This window comes from Pristiophorus japonicus, chromosome 1 (genome assembly GCF_044704955.1).
Source record: "Pristiophorus japonicus isolate sPriJap1 chromosome 1, sPriJap1.hap1, whole genome shotgun sequence".
In the NCBI taxonomy this organism is placed as follows: domain Eukaryota; kingdom Metazoa; phylum Chordata; class Chondrichthyes; family Pristiophoridae; genus Pristiophorus; species Pristiophorus japonicus.
The window spans coordinates 98,256,881-98,277,348 of record NC_091977.1 but is presented as its reverse complement, the minus strand read 5'-3'; the positions used below and the strand labels follow the sequence as shown (position 1 = coordinate 98,277,348).

The window sequence follows — 20,468 nt, the reverse complement described above, 5'->3', positions numbered from 1 at the left end:
GGTAAATACCGCAATCTTGCCCATGCAAATGTCCTCGCTCCCGAGATGCAGAGGATCTGTCAAGCTGGAGCTTGACAGATTGGAAAAGCCATTTTTCAGCGCATGCACATTGTGCGCTGAAAACCGGCTTTTGCGATGCCTTCCCGGGTCCATACATACTCCGTACGGACTCTGGGAGGCTGCGATTTGTGGGCCAATGAATTTGGAGACCTGTTGAGGGGAGGATTGAAAGCTGCCTCCAGAGCAGTCCAGGCATCAGAAGCACTGCTTGAGCACGCCTGTTCGATGACGTTGCGGGTGGCTGCATGGCTGTCATTGTAGCGCTGTTCAGCTTCTGTGGCAGGGTACTGGAGAGGGGTCAGGAACCAGGTGGCCAAGCCATAACCTTTGTCCCTGATCAGCCAGCCCTGCCCTTGTCTCACGCAAGATGAAAGCATCACGTGTGCTCCCTGGATAGCGGGCATTCATAGTGAGGATGTGCTGTGTGTGGTCACAGACAGCTGTACGTTAAGGGAGTGGTATCCCTTTCAGTTTCTGAAGACCTCTGCCTTGTGTAATTGTGTTCACAAGGTGACGTGTGTGCAGTCAATGGCTCCTTGAACCTTGGGGAAGCCTACAATTCTACCAAACCCTAAAGCCCTCGCATTCTGGCTGTCCCTGCTCATTGGGAACTTTTTGTAGCTCATTCTGCATGCGTACAGTGCCCTTGTAACCTGGCGAATGCAGCAATGTGCAGTATGCTGAGAAATGTTGTGCATGTCCCCTGCTACTGCCTGGAAGGAGCCGGAGGCATAGAAGGGCATCCCCACAGTCACCTTGACCTCGATGGACAGCACAGTCCTGTTGCCACTGGTAGGCTGTAGGTCTGCCTGTAGGAGCTGGCATATATCTGTCAGCACTTATTTTCGGAAGCGTAGCCTTCTAACGCACTGAGCCTCAGAGAGCTGGAGGTATGAGCGATGTTCTCTGTAAACCCATGGGGGGTAAGGCCTCCTCCCTGTGACCTCTATGAATCTGTGGCCCAACATTGCCAAAAACCCTTCTTCCAGCTTGAAGCCACTTGCCAATAGCAACCAGCATGATACGTTGACGAACTACTATTGCCCCCATTGAAATCTCTCCCTGACCTTGTAAGCAAAGTGTCATGGCACACAAAAGTGTCGTTTGCAACTCGGAGCCTCAAGCAGCGTTCTGCGTTCAACTTTAGCAGTCACTGACAACTGCGAAATAAGATCTTCCAGTCTCCGTTTAAATATGCCGCCAATAGCGCCTGCTGCACCCTGTGATCGCCTGATTTTTTCAGGCGTTTCCTGGGCGGACGTTAAATCAAGCGTTAAGGCTGAAAGTTCCATCCGGGGCACTAGCGCAGCCTTGCATGACAATTGACGTCATAATCATGCTGAAAACGGAGGCCGGGGTGGTAAGTTTTTGTGCTAGCGCAAACTAATAGCCGAATCTTCCGGCTGGGTGCTAAATCCTGGACGCCCAGCATAACGCCAAAAAACAGCATTTAACACCCAGCCGGGGCACTAACCGAGGTGCAAATGAGCCAAAAATCCAGCCTGTTAACTCTGTTTCTCGCTCCTCAGATGCTGCCTGACCAACTGAGTATTATCTGTTTTTTACACCAATATAATGCAGCCTGCTGCAGTATGGGCATGATGTAAAGATTGGGAAGAGTAGTTTCTGGGGCCTTACCATGCAACCCCAGTCAGGGTGTGAGGGAACTGTTACATAGACATGTTCCTCTAGTGTGCTTCAGTGCAAATAATTGCCTGGGCAGAGCACAAGAAGAAAATTGGGTGGGCTCCATTACAGACATGTGATAATACCAGCTCAATTTTCCTCTGTGAGGTCCACCTAGGAAATTATTTACAAAAAGCACAAAAAAAAATCTCCGCCTTACTGTCCTGCATATTTTATCCATCGACATGATGTAGTGCATTCTGGCTAGCCTTTGCTTGGCAGATCTCCTGAGGCTATTAACCTATTTTCGTGTGATCCCCATGTCCTCTGGATATTTGAAACTGCATTGACTCTGGGAACCACTTTCTGTCAAACAGCCTGGATCTTCTATGCTACAGCACCTCCAAAAATGCCTCAGAAAATAGAAATGACCTCTGCTTTTCTACAGCCATTTTGTGCCCAGCCATAAAAGCAGTGTCTTTAAATATCAGATGCAGCCTTTAAGAATTGCAGCCACACATTGGTGAAAGTTCTCCCCCATGATTGGGAAGGATCATGGTGGAAAATGAAGAAAAATTTGTCTGCCTTACCATTCCAATAGGGATTTTTCTTCTCTCTGCACCCCTGCCAGGACCACTGTTGATTGTTCCTTTCCCACCCTCTACATACAAATGGTCTGGGCCCTCAGAGGATTTCTCTCTAGTCCTCCTCCACTTACTGTCACTTCCCTAGGCTGTCCTGTGAAAGACGTTGGTAGGACCTAATCAGCAGGGCTAAAGGCTTTGCCACCGCCCCACTCTCTGTTGAGCGAGTGAGCCCTGTAATGAACTTCTCTTCCTCCAGTTAGCAAAAATTATTTACCTGCTGAATGCCCTATTTGCAGCCAATGCCTTCAGTAGGAGCATTGATCTGATCTTCTGGGTACTTTGGCCTCCTTCACTGTTTCTGCTATAGCTGCAGCAGCATCCCTGTTGTAGCACCTATGGGATGTTCCATCCTTGCACTGGAGTGCTCTCTTTTAGCAGCAAGAATCCCGTTGGGAATCTGCCATAGTTGCAGGATGAAGCTCAATCCAGGAAAATGGGTCAGGATTGGGGGTGGTCGTGGAGGGACAAGCAGAAATCCTGTTCCAAAGAGTATCCATTAGTTATTTCACACCTGCTGACTAAGGGATCCTACCAGCAGGCCCAATGTTATGAATAACTAATATACTGACTAAGAAATTTAAATCTGAACAAATATGAGGTTTTACACATGTGAAAGCAAAACATGAAACATATGCTCACAGTTAAGGGGTATCCGTTAGCAAAGGTAAAATACAAAAGCATTTGGGGATGATGATCACTGACCATTCATTGAAAGTTCCCAGTCAATGTAAAGCTCTTATCATAAATAATGATACTGTACTGTGATACTTCAACGATACTTGATTTTAAATCAAAATAAGCTATTCCAACATTGTGTAAATCATTAGACTGGCCATATTTGGAATTTTGCCGGTTTGGGGCCAGGATAGTATTGCATTGCAGAACATTGAGAGAAGGGTGACAAAAAATCCATCAGGGACTAGCTATCGAAGTTATAAATAGAGGGGCAGAAATTTGCATGGGTTGCGACTGCCGTTAGCGGCTCTGGAGGGTGCTAACAGGACGTGAGCCATTTCTCGCCCAGAGAGGGGGCACTACCAGCTCCCGCGAAATTGCGTGGGAGTTAGCGGAGGCGCAAAACCAGTAGCACCATGCCCACCGCTGGTAGTGCCCTGGATAGCTGTACCCCCGTTGATGACGCCATCGCGGTTCACAGCGACCCTTTTTCGTCCTGCGGCAGCTCGTTCTCACCCCGTGACGGAAATTGGGCAGCGTCCTTGCTGTCAGCGCCAGCCTCACGGGTTGTGAACCTGGCTGCACTCTGCTCGCAGGGCGAAAGTTAAAGGGGAGGTGTGCGGCACCATTTTGCGTTGTCCTCCGACTTACCGGTCCGGCCTCTGTGTGGATTTTCGCGGGGTCTGTGCCACGATCGTGCTGCCCAGCACTCCGTTTCGGAGCTGGGCTGCGGACACGGTACCCCCATCCCCAGTGGCCGAGTGTAGGCCCCTGTAAACCCTACAGAGCTTGCAGTGTGCCCTCTCCTTTAACGGAAAGGGAGGGCCCTGGAATCGTGTCAGAGCTATGAAGAGAGGCCGTGTAGCATTTTGGGTTGCGCGCGCTTAACACTCCTGAGCCGCCCTGAGAGGAAGTATAGTGTTCGACATTGCTCCACTTTCTCTGAGGGGTGTTAACTGCAATTTCGCTTCGGAGGCGGGACTTCTGCGCTGGATGCAGAATGGCCCGCCTCGCAATGGAGCCATACGCAATATCACCCCCAGAGATTCATAAAACTGATTCTTTTGCAATTAGAAAAAGGAATTGAAGCATGGCATGATTCAGCTTCTTAATACTGAAAAGAATGGATGTGTGGATTGAAACATGTTACTTATCTTGAATTACTATCACAGAGCAATAGGACATGAGTACTGGTTCGTTCCTTTCAAAACTGCTGTCATTAACCCCTCCTCAAAAAATACAGCCTGACCCCTCTGTCCTGGCAAACTACTACACCAACTCCAACCTTCCTTTCCTTTCCAATTCCTCTGTTGTCCAGCCGAGTGGAACTGCCCTGGCTTTGCTGCACACTTATAGAATCGTGGCTGTTCGCTTCACCCCACACAGTTACATCTAGAGTCCACAAGGATCTGTCATTGGCCCCTTCCTATTTGTCATCTTCATGCTGCCCCTCAACGACATCACCCAAAAACATGACATCAGTTTTCACTTGCAAGCTCTATTTTACTACCGCCTTTCTAGAGCCCTCCATGACTTCTGTGTTGTCATCCTGCTTGCCTGACATCCAGTTCTGGGTGAGGTATAATCTCTTCCAATTAAACATTGCAAAGACCAATATCATTGTCTTCGGCCCCTTCAAACTTCTTCCCTAGCCACTGATTCCATTGTCCTCTCTGGCCATTGTCTCAGGCTGAACCATGCTGTTCCCAGCCTCAGCGTCCTAGTTAACCCCATGTTCAAGTCCCGACCCCATGTCCTCTTCATAATAAAGACCGCCTACTTCCACCTCTGTAACATCGCCCATCTCCATCCCGGCCTCAACCCAGCTGCTGCTGAAACCCTCATTCATGATTTTGTCACCTCCTGAATCAACTATTGCAGTGCTCTCTTAGCCGGCCTCCCATCCACAGTCTTCCATAAACTTGAGCTCATCCAAAATTCTGTTGCCATATTCTAACCTACCCAATTCCCACTCACCTATAACCCCTGTGCTCGCTTACCTCATTGGTTTCCCGTTCACTAATGCCTCAAATTTAAATTTGCATCCTCGTGTTCAAATCCCTTCATGGCTTTGAACCCGAGGGTGCAAATTTCAGATGACTGTAGGGCTAGACGATATTAAATATTTTTAATATCGTCTAGCCCTACAACCATCTGAAATCTCTCCGGTCCTCCAACTCTGCTCTTATGCACCTCCATTCTTTTGCCCCACATTGATGCCAATGCCTGCAGCTGCCTAGGACCTAAACACTGGAGTTCCCTCCCTAAACCTCTCCGCCTTCTCTCCCTCCTCCTTAAAACCTCTTTGACCAACCTTTTAGTCATCCCTCCTAATATCTCCTTCTTTAGCTCAGTGTCAATATCTATCTGATAATGCTCCCATGAAGCGCCTTAGAAGTAACATTTCCGCTAAGCTGCGCAGCATTGCAGCAGTTTGGAGGTCCTGCCCAGGCCGCTCAACGGCTTTTACATGGAAATAAACGTGCATGCGCTAAAAATTGAATGGGCCGGGTAGCCGGTTAAAGAGACTGCATACAATAAAAAATTGAGTGAAAATTGCTTGGGAGGTTTCCCGACATTACAGGCGCTATATAAATGCAAGTTGTTATGAATATAAAATTCATCAGCAAGACTTGAGATTAGAAGAATGATTTTTCTCACAGTAAAGTAGTAGAATACTCTCAAACAAAGAGTTTAATGAGAAAGAGTTAGAGGAGTATCTATTTATAAGAACAAGAACATAAGAACATAAGAAATAGGAACAGGAATAGGTCATATGGCCCCTCGAGTCTGCTCCGCCAGTCAATAAGATCATGGCTGATCTAATCATGGACTCAGCTCCACTTCCCCGCTCGCTCCCCATAACCCCTTATTCCCTTATCATTTAAGAACGATAGGAACAGCATTTAACATTATAAGGATAGTTACAGATACAGATAATTAATGGTTCATGCAGTGCTGAGACCATAAAAACATCATGACAAGGAAGGAAACTTGGTCAAAGATAAATAACATAGGAATTCCACGGTGACCACATCTCCCCATAAGTGCCGGGTGCATTTCCTGGGAGCTCCAGCACTGACCCAGCCAAAGTTGAGACACCAGTAGCAGCACAGATATCTCCTTCTATGACATTTAAGATTCTAGCCCAATTCAGTATTTCACAATTCATGAAGACCAGTGTCATCACAAAGTCATTGGCCTAGAAATTTAGGGGTTTAACACCACCTGTTACCGCCAGATTCAGGTGAAAAAATGACGGCTGTCACTCTTCCTCCCGCTGTTGGCAGGTCCTGTGGCGGTTGCCACTTATGGAAGGCTGGCAGTGCTGCCAATGTCAGTGATTGCTAGGGATGTGTAGATGATGCAGATCATGACATCAGTAGTGTACAATGCTTACTTGATGCCCGATCTGCGAGTTTAGAGTGCACCGCTCAATTTTACCGGCATGGCTTAAGTGTCATATGCTGAGCAAACGTTGACAAGCAGGAAGAAGACTCCAGCAGCAGTATTTAAAGGGATCATCAGCAACTACGAATGCAGTTGGCATGTTTGTTCAGTTTGACTGGCTCTGTGCAACTTTCTGCAACTCCAGCAGCTTTATTAACTTCTTTCAAGGTTCTAAGGTAACGGAGTGTTGGTGCAAGTGGAGAACACCAGCCACCACATCAAACTGGAGGGTGGCTGCTCAGAGACAAGGGCTATCTGCTCTGCACCTGGCTGATAACTCCCCTCCGCAACCCTACCACTCCTGCCCATCACTCATATAATGAGAGCCATGCTTCCACCAGGAACATCATCAAGCAGATCATCGGGCTGCTGAAGCAATGGTTCCGCTGTCTTGAATGCTCAATAAGAGCCGGAGCGGGTGTCCCATTTTGTGGTGGTCTGCTGCATGCTTCACAACTTGGCCATCATGAGGGTGCAGTGAGACCTGGAGGAGGACAAGGGTGAGGTGGAGGAGTGGGAAGAGGAGGAGGTGGTGTTCCCATGCGCCTACTGCCCTTGTCCTTCCAGATGGTAGAGGTCAGGGGCTGGGAAGTGCTTGCACTGTGCTGTTCGGGAGCGAGTTCCAGGATTTGGTTGTTTAGCGCATTGGTGCTCCAGTGTATTGTACACAGAGTGGTAGGATATGAGTTTGTATCATATCCTTTCCTTCACAAAGACCACGTACTTCCACTTCTGTTCCAGGATTTTGACCCAGCAACGTTGAAGGAAAGACGATATATTTCCAAATCAGGATGGTGTGTAACTTGGAGGGGAACTTGCAGGTGATGGCATTCCCATGCGCCTGCTGCCCTTGTCCTTCCAGATGGTAGAGATCACAGGTTTGGGACATGCTGCCGAAGAAGCCTTGGCAAATTGCTGCAGTGCATCTTGTAGATGGTACACACTGCAACCACGGTGCGCCAGTGGTGGAGGGAGTGAATGTTTAAGGTGGTGGATGGGGTGCCAATCAAGCAGGTTGCTTTGTCCTGGATGGTGTCGAGCTTCTTGAATGTTGTTGGAGCTGCACTCATCCAGGCAAGTGGAGAGTATTCCATCACACTCCTGATTTGTGCCTTGTAGATGGTGGAAAGGCTATGGGGAGTCATGAGGTGAGACACTTGCCACAGAATACCCAACCTCTGACCTGCTCTTGTTGCCACAGGATTTATGTGGTTGGTCCAATTAAGTTTCTTGTCAATGGTGACTAGATGTTGATGGTGGGGGATTCGGCAACGGTAATGCCGTTGAATGTCAAGGGTCGGTGGTGAGGCTCTCGCTTGTTGGAGATAGTCATTGCCTGGCACTTGTGTGGTATGAATGTTACTTGCCACTTATCAGCCCAAACCTGAATGTCATCCAGGTCTTGCTGCATTCGGGCATGGATTCCTTCATTTTCTGAGGAGTTGTGAATGGAACTGAACACTGCAATCATCAGCAAACATCCCTACTTCTGACCTGAAGATGGAGGAAAGGTTATTGATAAAGCAGTTGAAGATGGTTGGGCCGAAAACACTACCCTGAGGAACTCCTGTAGCGATGTCCTGGAGCTGAGATGATTGACCTCCAACAACTACAATCATCCTCTTTTGTGCTAGGTATGACTTCAGCCAGTGGAAAGTTTTCACCCTGATTCCCATTGACTTCAATTTTATTACGGCTCCTTGATGCCACCCTTGGTCAAATGCTGCCTTGATGTCAAGGGCAGTCACTCTCAAATCACCACTGGAATTCAGCTCTTTTTTTCCAAGTTTGGACCAAAGCTCTGGAGTCGAGATAGGCGACTATCTCCTGCCAGAGCCTTCGACAGGTGTGTGACGAGGGCTTCCTGCCAGTGTGTGTGAAGAGGACAGCCTCTCCAAGGCCATGACCAAGAGTTGCATAGGAGAATCTGCAGGTTCTCTCCCTGTGCTGACGCTTCGCCATGGGTTTGCACTGCCATGTTCTTCTTGATGAATTTATGAGTGACTTGACAATGAGGTGCTGCAGCATCAATGCACCTCCCCTTTAAGTACTGAATAAAGCCTGTTCCACACAAGACTGGGAATTAGACTGGATCAGATCTTGGCCCACCTGTTGAGCAGTAAGCCAATGAACAACAGTTTTTGCACTGAAATCAAGACTACAATCATGTTAATGAGGACTGAGCACGAATTTTGACATGGTGCAGCTTAATATCATTGGGCCTTAACACTGCCAATTTCAAGGCCAATTTATCACTAAAGCTAAAGTCGTAACTATTCCATCAAATTGGACACCCTCGGATAATGAAAACGTTTTTAAAAACTGCATGTTTGATTGCTGTACTTCAGTATATGAAAGCTGAACGTCCTTATAAAAACGTAAGAGTAAAGCCCTATCATTTCCATATAGAATGCTTTTTGAAAATAACAGTGGTTGAAAATCCATATGGGGTGCGGTGATATCCTGGTAAAAGTACTGGGATTATGTCCACCTGGGACCTCTGCCATTGACCCTCCCTTCCTCCCCACACCCCCAACGTTTGCTGGGTCAGAGGGTGGAGGTCCTTCATTAACATGTGAATACTGGACATGTGTGCTGCTAGGACTACACCTAGGGTCCTGCCAGAGCCAGATTAAGAAGTCTTGGAATCTTGGGAACCAAAAGCATTTGGGGTCCATCCACACAGCCCCACACTGCCTCCACACAACACCCCTTCATCCATTAAAACACTGTGTAGTAAAATGCATTTACTAAGCGCATGATAGCTCAATGTTTTTCTGAACTATTAGGAAAGATTTGTTAACGCCTTGATATAATAATTATGCACCTGCAGGTCATGGTTTCTATTTACTCCATTCTCTGTGATACAAAGTGGGTGGATAACAAACTTGAAATGATATGCATTTCCTTCTGAAATATAACAGGGGATAATTAGAACATCTAAAATCCTGGGGATTCAGTAGAATAATGTTTTTGTACTCATTAAGATGAACTGTGATGTCAGCAGATGCAGTTCTTCTCATTTCTGCATTCATAAAAACATAAGAAATAGGAGCAGGAGTAGGCCATTTGGCCCCTCGAGCTCTGTCATTCAATAAGTTCATGGCTAATCTGATCTTGGTCTCAACTCCACTTTCCTGCCTGCTCCCCTTGACTTTCTTATCGTTCATAAATCTGTCTATCTCCACCTTAAATACATTCAATGATCCAGCCTCCACAGCTCTCTGAGGTAGAGAATTCCAAAGATTCACGACCCTCTGAAGAAATTCCTCCTCATTTCTGTTTTAAATGGACGACCCCTTATTCTGAAACTATGCCCCCTCATTTTAGATTCCATCACTAAGGGAAACATCCTCTCTGCATCTACCCTGTCAAGACCCTTCAGAATCTTATACGTTTCAATAAGATCACCTCTCATTCTTCTAAACTCCAATGAGCATAGGCCTAACCTGCTCAACCTTTCCTTATATAACAACCCCTTCATCTCAGGAATCAACCTCGTTAACCTTCTCTGAACTGCCTCCATTGCAAATATATCCTTCCTTAAATAAGGAGACCAAAACAGTACACAGTACTCTAGGTGTGGTCTTACCAACGCACTGTACAGTTGATGCAGGACTTCCCGACTTTTATACTCCACCCCCCTTGCAATAAAGGCCAACATTCCATTTGCCTTCCTAATTGCTTGCTGCATCTGCATGCTAACGTTGTGTGTTTCCTGTATAAGGACCCCAAGATCCTTCTGTACCACTGCATTAGCATGCACTATAAGTACCCTTTTAATTATGTGATAATTGTGAATGACTGCCAATCCACCTCTCTTGCCCAGAAAATGAACAATTCTAAGTGTGGAGTCTCATTTCTTCAGGTTATGAATTGTTTTAGGAGATTTTTTTAAAATGTCAAATTTTACATTTATTTATTTTTCTCTCTCTCTCTTAATCAAATCTTTCATTCCCTCTCTTTATTTCTCTTTCTGTACCTGATTTGACATTGAATTCGCCCACTCTAATCCACCCCTCCTTCTCAGTCCTTCCTGTTTATTCCTCAATCCTTTAATCTCATTGGTTAAGAAGATACACTGTTCTGTTATTGGGCAAGGTCCCAGATGCCCTGTTGCCCTTGCTGTGTCATTATCAGCTTGCACTTGCAGCAAGTTTGTGGGCAAAAAACACATGCAGGAACAAGTGTAACTAACAGGGCATGCCACGAGATGCCCCGCTCCAGCAAAATCTGGGCAAAAGTTTACATTGAAGGAATAATGATTATAACAGAATCACAAAAGATTTATTGAGTGATCATCCATAGTTGACTGACAAATTAACTACATGGAAAATAAACAGTTTTTGTTTATAATCTCCTTAAAGTAACTGAATGCCAATGGTTCTGACGAACATACTTGAAACTTTGGGGGAAAAGAGAATAAAATCTATACTTACTCATATCAAAGACATCTTTTCTTGAACTGTCTTCATTGATGTTTGCAGATTCATTGGTTCCTGTGCTGGTGCTGGGGTGTATTTGTAATGTTACGAGAGCCTGGAGATCTAGGTGTTCAGTGTTGACATATGTAGGAGCTTCTCCACCTTTGGCCAATGGAAGTCTCACCTCAGGCTGAACATATAAATCACTAGAGGACCCTGCAGATTTCAAGTAAGGAATGTAAGAGAGGCTTAAGTAGCTATTTAAATACAAAGGCGTAGAAATTCCACGATTTGGAGGATTTGGATTGTAGACAATTCTGAGGGGCAGCCACAATTTGAAGAGGAATCTGAATCCAATGGATTTCCAGCCCATATAACCTACATTAAGAAATTACATTCCAAAGGAGGTGGGCGCTTATTAGACCTGTCCTTGTAACTTCACAGAGAAACTTTGACAGCTTCTGGGGCCACCCTGAGGCTACCTTGGGAATTTCACTTAGCTTGATATCTGTTCCCTGAGGGGAATGTTAAAAATTATGTTGACAATTTTCTTCAGCCCGGTTTAGGCTTTGGGTGTCCTGTCTCAGAGTGGCAGCTTGGAGTTCCACCTTCCACCTCTGTAGTGTCTCAGTTGTGCTGCTACAGGTGCAGATGTCCACTCTGAACATTCTAATGACTCTGTCTCCGCAAATTGGAACGGGGTAAGCAGCAGGGCAAAGTGATGGACAGAAGTCCTACATCACTGTATTTCCTCCACCTCAAAGGACTTCACCAAATTTCTACCCCACCATTTTTGTCATCATTTTTAAGTTCTTATAATTTTTTTCTCTTTATATGCATTGTCATTCCAACTCCATTCGAGATAGTATTCACTCAGTATTCTATTTTCACACATTTGTGCAGCATGTAAAGAAAGAAAAGGTTGCTTTGTTTCTCAGTTTCTATTGTCCTTGCTACGGCTCAGGGGACTACGAGAAATGTAAGGATGGTGTGGCTCAGATCATTTTGCATTGAAAGAACACAGGTTAATTATTTGAAACTAACTTTGCATACCATGAACAGATTATGGTAGTCATTAAAGATGTACTAGTAATGAGTAGACTGGTTGCTTCACGACCTCCAATCATGGTGAGTTTTTCCAGGTTTGGAGACATTCTGTACTGATAAGTATAAAACATTACATATACATTGATAATAAAAGACTACAAAAGTTATGATAAGGCTTTACAATGGTCAGACCACATTTAGCGTACTTTGCTCAGTTTTGGTCGCTACACCGCAAAAGATACTTTCATTGGAAAGGGCACATTTTGTACCAAATGACAAATCACAAGGATCAAGGAGATCAGCTATGAGGAAAGATTAAAGAAATTTACAATCTAGAAAGAATGCAGTTAAAAGTGGATCTCTGAAAAGTATATAAAGAGGTAACTTTCCCATACTGGGTACCCTGCCTACTACCCAGACTTGAAAGATTTTGGCTAAAATTTTAAATGACATAGGTAAAGTAAATCCAGATTATTACTTTAAAGCACAGGAAAGTACAATCAGAAAACATAAGTGGGTAAAAAATAGAAAAATTCAAGCACAGAAGGAGGCCACTCGCCTCATTGTGTCTGTGCCGGCTCTTTGAAATAGTTAACCAATTAGTCTCATTGCTCCGTTCTTTCCCATAGCCCTGCAAATTTTTACTTTTCAAGTTTATATTCAATTTCCTTTTGAAAGTTACCATTGAATCTGCTTCCACCACCCTTTCAGGTAATATATTCCAGATCATAACAACTTGCTGCGTGAAGAAATTTCTCCTCATCTTACCTCTGGTTCTTTTGCAAATTATCTTAAATCTGTATCCTCTAGTTATCAACCCACATGCCAGTGGAAACAGTTCCTCCTTATTTACTCTATCAAAACCATTCATGATTTTGAACTGATCTATTAAATCTCCCCCAAACTTCTCTGCTCTAAAGAGAACAATCCCAGTTTCTCTACACTCTCATACAATTTAATGGATTGAATGGCCCTTTCTCACCCGAGTTCTTCTTACATTTTTACAGAAATATTATAGAGAATTACACTGTAACTATTCGGATCACATTAAGAGGTATGTTATTTATGCTGAAAGCCGTTTCCCCAGGTTGGAGAAGTGGGCAGGCTTGATGGACCAGCTGGTCTTTTCTTGTCCATCAATTTTGTATGTTCGTCCAAAACAATGAAATCCAGTATGTATGTCCCTATAACCTATAGCACTAGAGTGGCACAGGAGGAGACCTGTCTCTATCATGCCAAAAATAGACTAAAAAATTCAGAGCAGTTCTAATATTTTGTGGATTTTTTTCTTCAGAAATAAATTCAAGGAAGTCCTCCCAGCCCTTCTTTTGTGTTTAACGATTGGTGCTGCGCACTAATTTTTTCTATGTTTCTCTGAAAATTCGATCTAAAACTCGTCACATTTAAAGGAGATTTTTCAATTGAGCTTTCCAGTGGACAGTGAAAATACATCTCAAGAAATTGTGCACCCTCAGCCAGAACTTTCATTCCATTAAATTCAATAAATGGAAAATCGCAGGTTGAGGTGTTCCCAAATCCATATTTCCTGCAACTCTATGTTTGAATCTCTCCACAGATTCATCCCCATCTTACAGCACTGAAAAAGTGCTAACCAAAGTCATGAATAGCATTCTGTGTGACTGGGACTATGGTGCATTATCCCACCTCATCTTCCTCAAGCTCTCTGTAGCCTTTGCCATGGTCGACCACACACCTTCCTTCAACACTTATCCTCCATTGTTCACCCTAATGGCACTGCACTCACTTGGGTCCACTTTTACTTATCCAATCATTGAGCATCTCCAGCAATGGCTTCTCTCTGCCCTCGCACCATTGCCTTTTCATCTACATATCCCTCAGTGACATCATTTGTAGACATGGAGTCAGCTTCCACATGTATGCTGACGATATCCAACATTACCTCTTCACCACCTTTCTTGACAGAGTACAAATCAGGAAATTAGAGGAGCATGTAACAAGGGTAATGCATTAATCATGGGGACTTTACTCTTCATATAGACTGGACAAACCAAATTGTTAAAAATAGCTTGGAGGACGAGTTCATGGAATGCATTCAAGACAGTTTTCTAGGACAATATGTGGAGGAACCAACTGGGGAACAGGCTATTTTATATCTAGTATTATGCAATGAGACAGGGTTCATTCATAACCTTATAGTAAAGGATCCTCTAGGGAAGAGTGATCATAATATGATAGAATTTCATATTAAGTTTGAAGTGAAGTGATTAAGTATGAAACTAGGATCTTAACTTTAAACAAAGCTAAGTAGGGAGGTATGAGGGGTGAGTTGGATGAGCTAGATTGGGAAATTAGATTAGGCGATATGATGGTAGATAAGCAATGGAAAACAGTTAAAGAAATAATTCATAATTCTCAATGAATATACATTCCCTTGAGGAATAAAAACTCCACTGGAAAGGTGGATTAAAAACAGAAAATGCTGTTCAGGCAGATCAGGTAACATCATTGGTAAGAAAAACAGAGTTAACATTTCAGGCTGATGACCTTTCATCAGAACTGGAAAAAGTTAGAGATATAACAGTTTTTAAGCAAGTGCAGAGGCTGGGAACGAGGGAAGGGGAGGAAAGAATAAAAGGGAAGGTCTGTAATCGGGTGGAAGGCAGGAGAAATTAAATGACAAAAGGTATGATTGTACAAGGCAAAAAGAAGTGGTAATGGGACAAGTAACTAAACAAAGGTTGGATCTAGAAGAGGTGTAAATAGGAATAGCAAAATCATCAACAGCTGCCATCTGAAAAAGCGTTACAGCCATGGCTAACTAGAGAAGTTAAGGATAGTATTAGATTAAAAGAAGAATCTTACAACATTGCTAAAAAAGAGAAGTAAGCCTGAGGATTGGGAGGGTTTAAAAAATCAGCAAAGGATGACCAAGAAATTGATTAAGAGGGAGAAAATAGAATGTGAGAGTGAACTAGCAAGAAATATAAAAACAGATTGTAAGAGTTTTTACAAGTATGTAAAAAGGAAGAGATTTGTGAGAGTAAACATGGGTCCCTTAGAGGCAGAGACAAGAGAAATTATAATGGGGAATAAGGAAATGACAGAGACATTAAACAAACATTTTGTAACTATCTTCACAGTAGAAGATACAAAGAACATACCAGAACTAATGGGGAACCAAGGTTCTAAAGAGAATGAGAAACTTAAAGTAATTAATATTAATGGTAACAGGACACTTGTAAGATCATAATATGATTAGGCAGAGTCAAAACTGTTTTATGAAAGGGAGATCGGCATTGACAAATCTATTGAGGTTTTTTGAGAGTGTAACTGGCAGGGTACGTAAGGGGAAACCAGTGGTTATTGTATATTTGCCACACAAGAAATTGTTATACAAGATTAGGGCTCACATACTAGCATGGATTGAGGATTGGTTAACAGACAGAAAACAGAGAGTAGGAATAAACAGGTTATTTTTGAGATGGCATGTGTAACTAGTGAGTCCCACAAGGATCAGTGCTTGGGCCTTAGCTATTTCCAATCTATATTAATGACTTAAGATGAATGGACTGAGTTTAATGTATCCAAGTTTGCTGACAATATAAAGCTAGGTGGGAAAATAAGCTGCGAGGAGGATGCAAAGAGGCTTCAGAGGGATATAGACCAGTTAAGTGATTGGGCAAGAAAGTGGCAGATGGAATACACTATGGGGAAGTGGGAACATAAGAACATAAGAAATAGGAACAGGAGTAGGCCATACGGCTCCTCGAGCCTGCTCCGCCATTCAATAAGATCATGGCTGATTTGATCATGGACTCAGCTCCACTTCCCCGCCCACTCCCTATAACCCCTTATCCCCTTATTGTTTAAGGAACTGTCTATTTCTGTCTTAAATTTATTCAATGTCCCAGCTTCCACAGCTCTCTGAGGCAGCGAATTCCACAGATTTACAACCCTCAGAGAGAAGACATTTTTCCTCATTTCTGTTTTAAAGGGTGGCCCCTTATTCTAAAATCTTGCCCTCTAGTTCTAATCTCCTCCATCAGTGGAAACATCCTCTCTGCATCCATCTTGTCAAGCCCCCTTATAATCTTATACGTTTCGATAAGATCACCTCTCATTCTTCTGAATTCCAATGAGTAGAGGCCCAACCTACTCAATCTTTCCTCATAAGTTAATTCCCTCATCCCCTAGTGAACCTTCTCTGAACTGCCTCCAAAGCAAGTATATCCTTTCGTAAATATGGAAACCAAAACTGCACTAATAGGGAGACTAGAACGAGAGGGCATAATCTTAGAATAAGGGACCGCCCATTTAAAACTGATATGAAGAGACATTTCTTCTCTCAAAGTGTTGTAAATCTGTGGAATTCGCTGCCTCAGAGAGCTGTGGAAGCTGGGACATTGAATAAATTTAAGACAGAAATAGACAGTTTCTTAAACGATAAGGGAATAAAGGATTATGGAGAGTGGGCAGGGAAGTGGACCTGAGTCCATGATCAGATCAGCCATGATTGTATTAAATGGCGGAGCAGGCTCGAGGGGCCGTATGGCCTATTCCTGCTCGTATTTCTTATGTTCTTATAGGGGATTGTCATATGAAGAGAGATTGTCTAGACTAGGCCTATATTGTCTAGCATTTAGAAGAATAAGAGGTGATCTCATTAAAAAATACACAATTCTTATAGGGCTTGAAAGGGTAGATGCAGGGAGGATGTTTCCCCTGGCTGGAGAATCTAGAACCATGGATCACAGTCTCAAAATAAGGGGTCGGCCATTTATGACTGAGATGAGGAAAAATTGATTCACTCAGAGGGTGGTGAATCTTTGGAATTCTCTACCCCAGAGGGCTGTGGAGGGTCAGTTGTTGGATATATTCAAGATAAAGATGGATAGATTTTTGGATATTAAGGGAATTAAGGGATATGGGGATAGTACAAGAAAGTGGAGTTGAGGTAGAAGATCAGTCATGATCTTTTTGAGTGGCGGAGCAGGCCCGAGGAGCCGAATGGCCTACTCCCGCTCCATATTTCTTATGATCTTATGTTCTTATGAGAGGGCTGTCCAAAAAGGAGAGATTAAGTAGAATGGGCCTATATTCCCTGGAGTTTAGAAGAATGAGAGGTGATCTCATTTAAACGTATAACATTCTTAGAAGGCTTGACCGGGTAGATCATGAGCAGCTGTTTCCCCTAGATGGAGATTCTAGGACCATGGGTTATAGTCTCAAAATAAGGAGTCGGCCATTTAGGACTGAGATGAGGAGAAACTTCTTCACTCAGAGTGTTGTGAATCTTTGGAATTCTCTACCTCAGTCGTTGAGCATATTTAAGAGAGAGATCGCTAGATTTTTGGGCACTAAGGGAATCAAGTGATAAAGGGATAGGGCGGGAAAGTGAAGTTGATGTAAAAGTTCAACCATGATCTTATTGAATGGCAGAGCAGGCTCAATAGGTCATAAGGCCTACTCCTTGTCCAATTTCTTATGTTCTTATGTCCACTGCCTTACATTGCCAGATTGCATGTCCAACTTCCAGTCTTTGATGATCCTCAATTTTCTCTAGTTAAACACTCGGAAGACCAAAACCATTGACTTTGGCTGTCACCATAAACTTAGGATCCTTGCAACTGATTCCATCGCCCGGAGAGTATCTCGGGTTAAACCAGACTGTTCACAACCTAAGTATCCATTAGAACTCTGAGCTGAACTTCGGCCGCATATCTTCTCCATCACATCATCTGCCTCTGCCCCTGCCCATGCTTTAGCCTTTCTGCTGGTGAAACTTTCATCCATGCATTTGTAATCTCCAGACTCAACTATTCCAATGTTCTCCTGTAAACTTCAGCTCATCTAAAACTCCACAGCAAGTTCTGCTCACCTATCATTCCTGTTTTTGCTGATCTATCCAATACCTACAATTTATAATTCTTATCTTCATGTTTAAATCACTTCACGGCCTTGCCCCTCCCTATCTCTATAACCTCCTACAGCGCTACAAACTCCCCAGAACTCTGATTCTGTACATCCATTGTGCATTTGACCCGCCATTGACAGACGTGCATTTTAGTCATCTAGCCCCTATGCTCCCCTGGCCCCCACACCATCCCGCTACCTCCCTCTCCTCTTTTAGAACCCTCTTTAAAACCCATTTTACCAAGCTTTTGTCATCCTTCCTAATAATTCCCTCCTTGGCTTAGCATACGTGTTTGTCTGATTCTTCTTCTTTGGGACGTGTTTCTATGTTAAAAGTTCTATACAAATGAAAATTATTGCTGTTGTCGTACAATCTCCTAATAATATTAAATAGGGTGAGAGAGTACAAGTGTAAGGAAGTCATTATAAATTTGGCCAAAACATTGGTTCGCCCACGGTTAGAGTACTGTTTGTAGTTTCGAACACCTCATTATGGAAAGGGCATTAAAGCCATCGAGAATATACAGCATAGATTTACCATTATGATGCCAGGGATGGGAAACTATAGTTATGAGGAAGACTTGAGATAAGATTTGAGATACAGCACTATTTCCATGTGAAGAGAGAAGGCTAAGAAAAGATTTATTAGGTGTTTTTAGCATTATGAAAACTTTTTAATGGAGTGAATCAGAAAAAGCTATTATTCTAGTTAAGAGATCAATGACAATGATACATTTTAAATTGTCACTGAGAGAATGAGAGGATAGGTTAGGAGAAAGTTCTTTATACAGAGGGTTATTTAAACATGGAATGCTTTGTCACGGGGAGTGGTTGCGATAGAGCCCATTGCATAGTTTAAGGGAAAATTTAATAAATATTTGTATTAGAGTAAAGTACAAGGGTAAGAGGAGGAACTGAGTCTTGGGATTAGTTTTGAATTGTTCTGACAAATAGCCAGCACAGCCATGCTGGATCAAATGACCTCCTATTGTGTTGTTCTCTGTGGTTCTACATGTGTTCTCGGTGTGCACCATTAGTGCTGAAGAGTAAAATCTCACCTTTTGTCTTCAAAAAAATATGTTTCACAAATTTTTTTTGTTGAGGGAGAAAAAACGGAAAAGGCAGGCATGGTGTTTGTCATGATTGTGTCACTCTAAGTGATGCACTGATGCATTTTAACACAATTTGCACCATTGTGTAATATATTTTCAAATAATGTTTAGAACTCTTCCATGGAAAGCTATAGGTAATCCATTTACCGAGTGAAAAAGTGACACAGATGTCTTCTAATGACATCATCCATGGGGATACCCCAGAATCTCAGTCGCTTCCTGCCAGGGAGCAATGCTCTGCATTAAGACTTTTTCTTTGCTCAGTTTTTGCTGTGTGTGCATCTACTGACTCAATGAGAGCTATTTCTTAAAAGGTTATTTATTTACCGTATCTGCCGAGTGCATGTCTCCAGTCTTCACTGTTGTCCTCACCCGGGTGCTGCCCTTGATAGTAGCTTTGATCTTGTCCTATGGCTAACACTGGCTACAGTAACAAAGTAAAATTGTTCAACACTAAGGGTTCCAAGCCTAAAATAACACAGAGCAAGAAAGATTAAAAGAATACAAACATTTCTTTCTTTGGAATGATACCCGTTGTTTTTTTCTTTCCCAGCTTGAGTATCATGCAGATCTGGGTTTTTTAAATTTATGTATTCATTTATTTTTCAATCAATGGTAATAAAAACACAAAAGGATTATGCAGCGATGGATGGTCTCTATATCAATATTTTATGCTAATTGATAAAGCTACATCTGATTCTGCCCTCTATATCAATCATTTGACAGTATTACTGAGCATTGAGTTAAGAAACATAAGAAACATAAGAAATAGGAGCAGAAGTAGGCCATTTGGCCCCGTGAACCTGCTCCGCCATTCAATAAGATCATGGCTGATCTGATCATGGACTCAGCTCCACTTCCCTGCCCACTCCCCATAACCCTTTACTCCCTTATCGCTCAAAAATCTGTCCTCTCCGCCTTAAATATATTCAATGACCTAGCTTCCACAGCTCTCTGGGGCAGAGAATTCCATAGATTTGCAACCCTCTGAGAGTTGGCAAGGATCCATTGTTCATAAATCTTCCAAGCCTTACAAGGCACTGATGATATTTACAATGATTGTGAAAATTTCTTACGCATTCAATTCAGTCAATCAGCTACTGGCCTTCTATTGGGAAACAGACATTTGAAGCAGTAGTCACTCCAAATTCCACCAAAATCAATTCTGTCACACAAGTAAGGCTGTATCGTGCAGGCATACTTAGTGTTGGGGTCAATGGAGGCTACTCGGGCAGATTTTTGATAGATGATGTCATTCTGCCAGTCCCAATTAGATCATCCTTTTTATACTCAAGTGAATACAAGCCTAGTCTACACAACCTGTCCTTATAATTTAACCGTTTTAGCCTCGGTATCTGGTGTATCTGTGCATGCACCCACTCCAAGGCCAATATATCCTTCCTAAGATACGAACATATGAACATACGAATAATGACCATCTGGCCCATCGAGCTTATCCCACACAATTCCGATACCTTGTGTATCACAACATATACACTCCACCCCACCCTAAACCATGTGATCTCCTGGGA

General features: G+C 43.2%; 1 protein-coding gene across 1 annotated transcript in view; it reads right to left on the bottom strand.

The window, feature by feature from the left end:
* Positions 1–20,468, bottom strand: part of shc3 (SHC (Src homology 2 domain containing) transforming protein 3) — a 367,957-nt gene that overhangs the window by 28,347 nt on the left and 319,142 nt on the right. Inside the window, exons 9-10 of the mRNA XM_070860095.1 lie at positions 19,264–19,360; positions 10,898–11,098 (exon numbers count right to left, since the gene is read on the bottom strand). Of these exons, the coding sequence (XP_070716196.1) occupies positions 10,898–11,098; positions 19,264–19,360 (298 nt within the window). The remainder of the gene's footprint in view (positions 1–10,897; positions 11,099–19,263; positions 19,361–20,468) is intronic.